Source organism: Pterocles gutturalis, unplaced genomic scaffold (assembly GCF_000699245.1).
Source record: "Pterocles gutturalis isolate BGI_N339 unplaced genomic scaffold, ASM69924v1 scaffold38176, whole genome shotgun sequence".
NCBI lineage: Eukaryota > Metazoa > Chordata > Aves > Pterocliformes > Pteroclidae > Pterocles > Pterocles gutturalis.
In genome coordinates this window covers 38,599-48,351 of record NW_010099107.1, presented here as the reverse complement: position 1 = coordinate 48,351, position 9,753 = coordinate 38,599, and the positions used below count along the sequence as shown (strand labels likewise).

The window sequence follows — 9,753 nt, the reverse complement described above, 5'->3', positions numbered from 1 at the left end:
CATCCCTTTAGAAGAGATCTTGGCTATTTTCTGTCATCTTCAATAAATGGCTGATTTGTACCTCTAGAGTTTTAAATTCTGAAAATAATAAATGAAGCCCACAGGAACTATTTTAAGTACTATTTTTATTAAATAAAATTGAAAAACTAAGTAGTTTCTCTTTAAATTTGTCCTACAATTCGGAAATATATATTTTTTAAAAATATTATAAAAAGCATAATGTGGTTTTCCTTTTAAGTTTGCTTATTTTCCAATAAAATATTTCAAAAAAGGCTAGGAACAAGGTATGTGTAGCTTCAGACAAAAATTACATATGCTGTTATTGCTGTTTTAATAAACAGGATGAACTTTTCCGGGTTCTGTCATCTCTCAAACTAATAGCACACAGATATCGATGGCGTAGAAGCAGGTGGGGGCAAGCATGTCCTGTGGCTCTAAAGGAAGGTGATATTGTAATGGGAAACCCAGACTTGGCTGTCAGGTTAGCGGAATTTGACACTTTTTATTTGTATTTCTATTTTATAACTGTCTATATCTGTTAGCTTCTCTTCTGTTTTAAGTTTTCTAGGTAAAATGTACATACTGTCATCCCCAGAGGCATTGAAAACATTTGTGTTGAATCCACGGCCTTACCTGTTACCACCAATGCCGCTTCCTCCTTGTAAAGTACTAGTATTTGGTCCTCCATTCTCTGGAAGAACAACTATTTGTAACCTAATTGCACACAAATATAAAGGACAGGTAGGTTTATAAATGTCTTGTGTAACAAGGGTATCAGCTGAAGCTTGAGAATCAGTTAAGCACATTCTTATTCCTGTTTTGTTATTAACATACACATTGCATAGATATGGATTACAGAGGAAACGTAGTAATTTAGTGAAATTCATTTATATAAAAGTAGTTAAATTTAAAAAATATTTATTATGTCTATGTAAGACAAATATTTATGTGTCAGTTATTTGTCTTAGCATAAGAATATTATGAATAACATTTGTTACTAAGATAATTATGTGCATATTAGAAATAATTTTTTCCACAAAAAAAAAAAACACTGCACTTTAATTATATGTAAATTTTTCTGAAATTTGCAGAGCTTTTCCAAATTCTTTTCATTGTATAGAAGTTGGATCAGATGCTATATTTCTCTTCCGTGATATTTTTTTTTTTTCAAATCAATTCACTAGGTTCTTGATATGGCCAAACTCATTCAACACCGTGTGAAAGAAGCAAGAGAAGAAAACATTGAGCAAGTGCGAAGGGATACAGTAGAAAAGGCTATAACAGCAGTGAAAAATAGGTTGGAATTAGAAAAACAGTCAAGAGAACCAGGTAAATAAGGTGTTTCAGGTCTTCAAAGCTATCTTATTTGCTTTAGGTTATTTAACTGAAGCAATTGCTGTCATTTCAACTTACAAAATGTTACAGAAGTTGTTACAGTTGTTCTGCATAAAATATGAACTAAAAGAACATGCAGTGAAGGGAGTAGCTGAGTAGAATTCAGTATTTTTTATATTATATATAAATCCTCTGAAGCTGAGGGCTATGAGGATGTAAGAAAGAGTTTTCTGAGCTCTTTTTCAAAGAAGAAATTGGTTCTGACTGATACTGGTTGGAAACTTTCCATTTGAATGACTTTCTGACAATTTAAATCTCTGCAAAATTGAAATTTTTCTTCAAGAAAGCAGCTTGTCAGCTAGGCTGATGTAAATCTACAGATTTTCCACTTGGGAGCAGCCTTCCAAGTATGCTGTCTCAGATGGCACATTCACAAGACTCTTCAGCTCTGGTCACATTTAGACTTCTTAAACTGCCCAGGTTTTTTACAGCTTGATGAATTAATATAATATTTTGAAAAGGTGAAAGTAACATGTTCGTTTAATATCTTTTAAGCAAAATTTGTATTTTCTTTTTGCAGGAAATTTTGTTGGTTTTTTCAAAATTATTTGTTTTGAAATGAAAATTTTCCATTTAATTGGAACTGCCTTTTCCAGTTAGCTCTAGTTATGGTTCAAATGGACAAAAAATGTGGCAAAAAATACTTTACAGTTAAAAAGGGGTTTTTTGTAATGAGAGAGCAAACCAAGATCTTAAGACTTATCTTTACGAAATACCCTCTAGAATTGCATTCAGGAAAACTGTTATTTGATTCTCAGTATGATTGTGTAATATTGCTTAAAATGACTGCTGCACTGTAGTTATGAAGTGGCTGGATTTAATTGCCTAGCAGTTACTCCTGACCAGAGGAAATGAGTATTTCATAATTTTGTGAAATGCTTTAAAAAATCTATATTGTTAGGAATCTCAGAGGTAACTGCTGACCACCCAGAAGTTCAAGCAATGGTAGAAGAAGCCATAAAAAGTGCATTAGTCTCCAAAGTTATACTGTCATCTGAAATATATGCCGAAGTACTGGAGAGAGCTATTGCAGAGGTAAAACTACAAGTACTATATAGCAAAGCACTTTTTTCTAAGAGCAACCTGTAACAGTTTATACATTATTGATATTTTTTCTTAATTTTCATGTTTAAAGATCAGTTTCGTTTATTTCATGTAGTCTGAAATCTTACATAGGATTGAGGAGAGACTGAGCAAGATCATGAAAGACAAATCTATTGAGGACTGCTACATAGATATGTACAAATTATTCTTGTCTTGCGAAGTACCTGGGCTACAAATTGTTGAAGGCTGCGAGAAATGTCTGAGGGATGTATCACTATATGCTTGCCCTCTTCTTATACTGTTAGTCACTATTAAAGAGCTCAACACCAGATACAAGTGTATGAAAAGAATTGTATATGAAGGTTTATCCAAGAACCTAGAATTGTTTTAAACTTGTTCACTGGTTTGTAACTATTGAAACTGGAATCTAGTTTCTTTATAGGCAACCTTAAAAAATCACTGGCACATTAATTTATTTTTGTGTAAAATTTTTTTATTTCATTCGGACATATAAAGTTATAAATGTCTTTTTATTGACATGTAATTACAATAGCAAAAAATAATAACATTCAGAAATTCATTTTGTATTGTGCAGTCTTTTTGAAGAGCTCACAGACTTAGTCTCTTTCTGTTACTGAACCTGACATGTTATTACAGCTTATGAAGAAGAACAAAGACAGGTTTCCTGGTGCTCCAGAAAAAGGAGGATGGGTAGTGGATAACTACCCTCTATCAGTAGATCACTGGAGAGCTTTATCAGAAAAAGGACTTTTACCCGACACTGTCGTCTGTCTGAAGGATACAGAAAAAGATGGTTAGTAAATGCAGACTAATGAAACTTAACATTTTCTTTTTTTTTCCTGTGTCGATACCTGTATATAAAGCACACTTTCAAGAAAAAATAGTAGCTGTGTTCCATTTATAAAGTTTCAGGGGTCTAGAGAAGGAAGAATCCAGTGAATCAACAAGGGTACTCCAAATTTCTTACAATTTGGATTAAGGTAATTACACAATTCCTGAAAACAGGAATGCTTTACAAAAGCAGTAAAGAAAATTCCTCCTATTTATAATCCTATTTACAATTTCCTCCTATTTACAATCAGCAGTAAATACTGCTGGACTCTTGCAGTTTCAGACTTCTGTGTCTGGCTGGCCACCAGCTTGCATTGTGGCTCTTAGTCAAATTTCCTTGCCTGCACATTGGTTTCCCCACTTGCAAAATCAGGCTATAGATTTGAACTTTCTGTGCCTAAGGCAAAAGGGGGAGGGGAGAAATACCTGTATGCAGGTGTATCCTGTTCCCCATCTTGGGGTCAAAAAAGGTTGAGCAACTTCTTATCCAGATTGATACAACAGCTTAGTACCCACGAATTCAGAGGAAGGGATTTTTACTGTATTGTTTCAAGCAGGAAGGAAAGTTGGTACCAAGCATGAAAAACTGAACAGATTCATACACTGTTAAAAGTTTTGCCTGACAAATCATGCTTTAATGGATTATGCCTGCTTGATTCATACCACACCACAAGCTTCATTGCCCTGTGGCAATGTTAGATCGTTACCTATTCAACCTAGTCCGTTATCAAAAGGTCTTTCAGTACTAAAAGCTTCCCTTCAGGAAAGGAATGATAGGTCTATTTCTACTTAGTTCAAGAAAGCTCAGTAACTGCCTGATACTAGAATCAGTCCAGCAAGATTTTCAAACCCTAGTCCCTGAATATAAAAATCAACCTGAGCAAATCAAGGTTACACAGTTTACTCAGAGTTTTCTTTTTTTTTTTTTTTAAAAAAAAAAGCTTTTCAGAAGCATGTCATCTGATCAGCTAATCCTCACAACTCAGCTACAGTACTTAAACTACTTAGTCACATAGTTTTGTGAAATTTTCTAAGACCTTATACATCTAAACTAAAAGTCTTCCAGTGTGGCTGTAGCTTGAGTACAGACTAAAGACAGACTGAACATTTCTATGAGAAAGTTCTAGATCCAATGTTTGTCAGAAAATAATATTTGCTATTCCTATCATTAAAGAAGACCTCATCTTGGGTACTTCCAGAAAGAACTTAAGGACAAATTGCATTTCCATGCCTCCTCTTTGCTTCCCAGATGTTTCAAGCATGTTCATGAACCTAGTTTCTGGGGTACAGTGCATTGTCCTTTCTTACAACCACAAAAAGCACCTTACTCGTATAGTTGGCATACAGTAATTTAATGTTAATACAGTGTACTAAATAACAGCAAGAGTCAAGCTCTATCTTTTTCTGCAGGGAGAGGACTGAGGTGGGAGACATGCTTTCAGAATTATGTTAACTTTCTCTTCACATCTCAGAATTTAGCAAATTATTGAATTAATTGGATAAAAGAAAAAGTTGTCTCATCATCCCTGAAGGGCTTTATTCTAGATCAGACATTTTGGGAATACATAATTCCTCATGGGAACCGTGTTGAAAACTTGTCACTAGTAACTGTTCCATTTTTTTATTTTGGGAAGGGAAGAATGTGGAAGTCCATAGCAGAGGCTTTCAAACTAAGATCTCTTTAAGGATTTCAAATTTTGTGCTTCCTTCCTGTAATGCACACCTTTCTGCCATTCCCACTAGTTCTCAAAACCTATCTCTCCATTACTTGTTCTAATCTGAACAATCTATTTTATGCTCTTGGTAGCCACCTCTTCCATGCAGACACCTTGTGTTTCTCTAGTCTGATAGATGGCAGATTCCTTAAAGCATAAGTGTAAGCCTTTCCTAGAAGTTAGAGAGGTCCTTCATGAAACTTAAATTTTGTGCTCACAACCCTGATGGTACCTCTGTTTGAACTAACAGTTTTATAGTCTTTATATCACACAGCAAAAAAAAAGACTGCTTTCTTACTTACAACCCGTTTAGCCCTATGTGTAAGTAGATTTCAGGCTTGGAAGGAAATACACCATTCCCATTTTTAATGTATTTGAGATGATAATGTGTCTATACCCTAATTTTATCCCTGGAGCTGTATCAGGCTTTCATATGAATCAATGACAACTTATTTTTCTTCAAAGAGTCATTCACTGGTGGGAGGAAGTGAATTAACATACTTTAAATGATAAGGCATATATTTTTACTGTCTCAGCTTGAAACAAGTCATGTGCAAATTGAATACAAGTCATACTATTTGTAGCCTATTATAGCTAATTGAAGTGAAATATAATACTGGCACAGACATTTCTTAACACACTTCCAGTTGCATTAAAACAGGTCATTGCAACAACATTGTTCCTTCAACTAGAATCACTGAGCTACCTACAAACCTGTTCCATTAGCAAGCTAGCTTATGTCTAGTTAATACCAGCAGCAGATAATTCTCAGGTCAGACACTTAGGGCTTTGCTAATTTATGATTCTATGATTCTATGATTATCCATTATTTTAAAGGCTTATAGGTTCCTTGCTCAGTTTGTTCAAGTAATATTGAAATCCTTCATCAGATGAAACAATATTGAATCCTTTGAGAGAGAAACATGTGCTGGTACTGAAGGAAGAAAGAATGGTTAGTTATGATTCTTCTGGATGTTCTGCATATGATAATTCTGTAATTAAAGCTGCTTCACTTCAGTCCAATGTAATTTGGACTCTGAATAATGAAGTAAATTAATGCTCTTTGGCATTGCTGTTTTTCATAATGCTGTGAGAAAACACAAGTGCATGCCTGGGCCACCAGGCAAAGCCACTGAAAATGCTCACAACTTTTTTGCAGAAGAATACCAAGACAGAATTATCTAAAGATGAGTTTACAAACTGCATTTTTAAGAAATTCCCTTCACTCACCCTCTCTTTTTCAAAAATACATTTAATTGAAAGTGCTGGTTTAAAGTATAAACCCTTCACACAAAATTATCATCTGCTTCAAATCAACACCGATGTTCCTAACAGTTAAGTAACATGTTTCTCACAGTTCAAATTTAGAAAAAAGTACATTTTATGTTAGTCAACGATAGTGATCACATGAGATATGGGAGGGACAAGTATGAGTAAAGTGAGGTGAAAGAAACAAGATCATAATGTCTGCTATACCATTTGGCTTTTTGCTTATGGATATGTTTCCTTGAATTGAGCTATTTTGTTTCATTTTGCTCTTTTTTTTTTTGGGGGGGGGGAAATTGTGTTAACTCTTTTTTTGATTCCCACTAATTTCTGTCACTTAAATTAAGATGTAGTTGTGGAGTTTACATTTTCACAGCATTTTGAGTCATTATTTCGTAAGCTATTCTCTGAACTAGTCTAAACTGGCATAACTCCACTGATGGAAATGGATATCAGCCACACAGCCACATATCATAGATCTATTTGCCAAAGTAAATAAGTCAGTAGAGTTCCTAATAGGAACAGCATATTTATTTCTGTCAACCAGCTGCAGCAGTAAAGGTATAAACATTCTTTATATTTTTATTTGAAAGTTTTTCATTTGTTTCTTCAGAGTTTTCTTCTTACACATATGAAGAAAATAAATGCCAGAGTAATGCATGATATAGCCTTCATCATAACCTTCCCATATCCCAGACTCAGTTTATTTGGTGCTTGAAATTGAAAACAAAGCTCTAAAACCCTAGAAAGCAGCACTATAGTAACATTTCATTGGTATATATGCCTTTTCTTAGCTTTAAAAAGAAGTAGGAAAGTTGTCTATCATTTATTAAGTAATTTTCCTAATTCAAATTACTTTCATTTTATACAGATGCATAAAACTCATTACTGTTGTGTAATTGTACTGCAGGAGTCTGTCTACTACACAGAACATACCTAGCAAATAAGGATGACATTAATTTCAAAATTTTGAAAAGACTAACAGATGAAGCATTAGAAAAGAAAGAAGAAGAAGTAAGGTAAAATATTCCAAATATCTGAATGTATAAAATGAGCACAAGAAAATTCTAGCCTTTCTTTGTGTTAAAGGTATCAGTGTATCTGTCAACATAAGTGTACTAAAACAGTACATGAAGACTAGTTGTGATGTATAGAAAATAATCCAATATGTGGTAACTTTGAGGAATATCTAATTTAGATCAGTAAGTATGGTGGCAGAAGATTCCCGCTAAATGCATTTTATTAGCCTTTTATTAGTCCATCTTTTTGATGCGATGAGGCAATTGCATTTTAGATGATAAAAATATATTTGATTTTTATTTTGTACAACCCAAATGATATTTCAGTTCCCAACAGTGTATTTCCACATCTTTACTTTTCATTTAATAAATGTGCAACTCGCTTCAGTATTATTTATGTAAGTCTTAAGATGAATAATCTTTCACTTACAGAAGAGAAATGCAAGAAAAACTGAGATCAGAGGAAGATCAATCTCTAGAGGCTGCTGGGGAGAAAGGTGAAACTGTGTATCATTTGACTTCTATTTTATCTAATTATGTGTTTCAGATAATCTATCAATGTAGTTTTTATGCAGATTTTACAGTTTTTATTTCCTTTTTACGTTCAGCATCTAGAAAAATGACTTTTTATTACTTTGCTTCCTTCATTGATGACACTCATTTCTATGTGCCGTTCTTAATGGATGTTACAGAATAGAGACATACATTAAATCAGCCAGCACAGTTAGGGTTTTCAATAAATCTGAAGGACAGGACTCTTTTTCTCCTCCAGTAACTTTTCTTAATGGGTTATTAGCTGTATTGAAACTTCCTACTCATCAAAAAATCTGTATCCCCTCACAAGTTAGAAAACATTGTCAGAATTTAGTGAATATATAATAGGAAAATCACAAAACTGGCTGATTTTCTGTTCTTCCTCCAAGAAGCTCAACCTGAAGCAACTAAAGGGGAATGGAAATTATTTCAGGAGTGGCTCTCTTAACACGCATTAAGAATTGCTGAATTTGGTAGCAACATACATTATGAGTTGCTGAATCCAGTAGCCCAGTAGAGGTGAGGCTGCTGCAGCTCAATTCCCCAGGACTGTGCAGTAATGAGTCTGAGCATGTATTCCCATTTCCCCTTCCATCCTCTTCTTGCTCTATTATCCATGCTTGTTCCTCCCCAATGCACTTGGATCCCTCCTCCTTGCCTTTGATCCTTCTCAGAAACGCCTCATAATATTAGGAGTCTCTCACAATCCTGAACTGTTTCTCCTGGCATCCCCTAATGACTCTCATACCCTGTAGGCAGTAATCCCTCTCATCTCAATAGATCTCACACTCAAGACAATGCCTTCATCATCCTCTTTTAATGACCCTGAGGGGAGCCAAGTCCAGGTTATATTTGTTCTGATTCAGTTATTTGAGTTCCCCCACCTGTCATTGTTCCTCCCTTCCTTTGTGCTTATGGAGATTATCCTTTAATAACAAAACCTAAAAACACAAAAAATAACAGAGTTATGTGTATTACGTGAGGTTTCCCCTCTAATAACAATATTAATAAAACATTTTGAGTAAAGACTTTCTTACTTTGCTACTTTCTGTTTTGCCAGAACTGCATATTGTTTTTGTTTGGCAGTCTTTATTTCCTTTAAAGATCCTACTTTGATATCAGAATTGTGCTATACTTTGTTTCCAGCAATGAAAATACAATCGTCCAGGGCATGAGTGAATAGTCTGTAAGGAGTGAGACTTTGGGGGCAGGACAACTGGCACAAATAGGCTGGATTTTTGCACCTCAGACAATTCTGTCAGTTGGGTCAAACTTTAGAATTAATTCCAGTTGCTTTCAACATTTTTGAACCTCAACAGTCAAAAAATTTGCAGGGTTGTACTTTCCTTTTTGCCTTCTTTAATCCCTACCTACTTTCTTAGAAGACTGTTGCTGTCTCATTTGGATCTGCTGTCAAGATGAAATACCACACACAAGCATCTGTCTCTACATGAAGAACTAGGTTGGGGACTTTAGAGTATTTTCTTCATCCGCTGTGGGATCTCAATGTTTCTGCATCATAGCATAAATTGTCACTTAAGCCCTGGACCTGAAATTAAAAATTCAAGCACATGAATTCCCACTTTTTTTTTTTTCTCTCAGCAGCGGGGCCCTAGACTGCCTGTCTTCCTTTCAAAGAGAACATACTGGCTTCTGTAGAATAATGTTGTGTCCAAGCTTAAGTTCTGTATTGTCAGTATGTCTCACATACACTTTCTTTCATTATCCAACCTGGTGTTCATTTTTCTTATATATAACAAGGCCTAAGTCGTAAAGGTAGTATAAGATAGACTGAATATGAGAACATGCTTAGTTTCTAATTAGGTAACATTTCACCTACTCTCTGAAAAAAATACTCTAGCTTTGTAGGATTCTTTAAATTACATATAAACTTTTAAAAAAATCTACATTGTAACTTTTTATAGTGT

The 9,753-nt window shown here is 34.6% G+C and overlaps 1 protein-coding gene across 1 annotated transcript in view; it reads left to right on the top strand.

Moving 5' to 3' along the window:
- Positions 1-341: 341 nt before the first annotated feature.
- Positions 342-9,753, top strand: part of LOC104460577 (adenylate kinase 9-like) — a gene marked incomplete at both ends in the record, with an annotated part of 46,847 nt that continues 37,435 nt past the window's right edge. The window contains 7 exons of the mRNA XM_010075343.1: positions 342-481; positions 561-741; positions 1,185-1,329; positions 2,297-2,430; positions 3,097-3,253; positions 7,183-7,291; positions 7,724-7,788. Coding sequence (XP_010073645.1) covers positions 342-481; positions 561-741; positions 1,185-1,329; positions 2,297-2,430; positions 3,097-3,253; positions 7,183-7,291; positions 7,724-7,788 — 931 coding nt within the window. The remainder of the gene's footprint in view (positions 482-560; positions 742-1,184; positions 1,330-2,296; positions 2,431-3,096; positions 3,254-7,182; positions 7,292-7,723; positions 7,789-9,753) is intronic.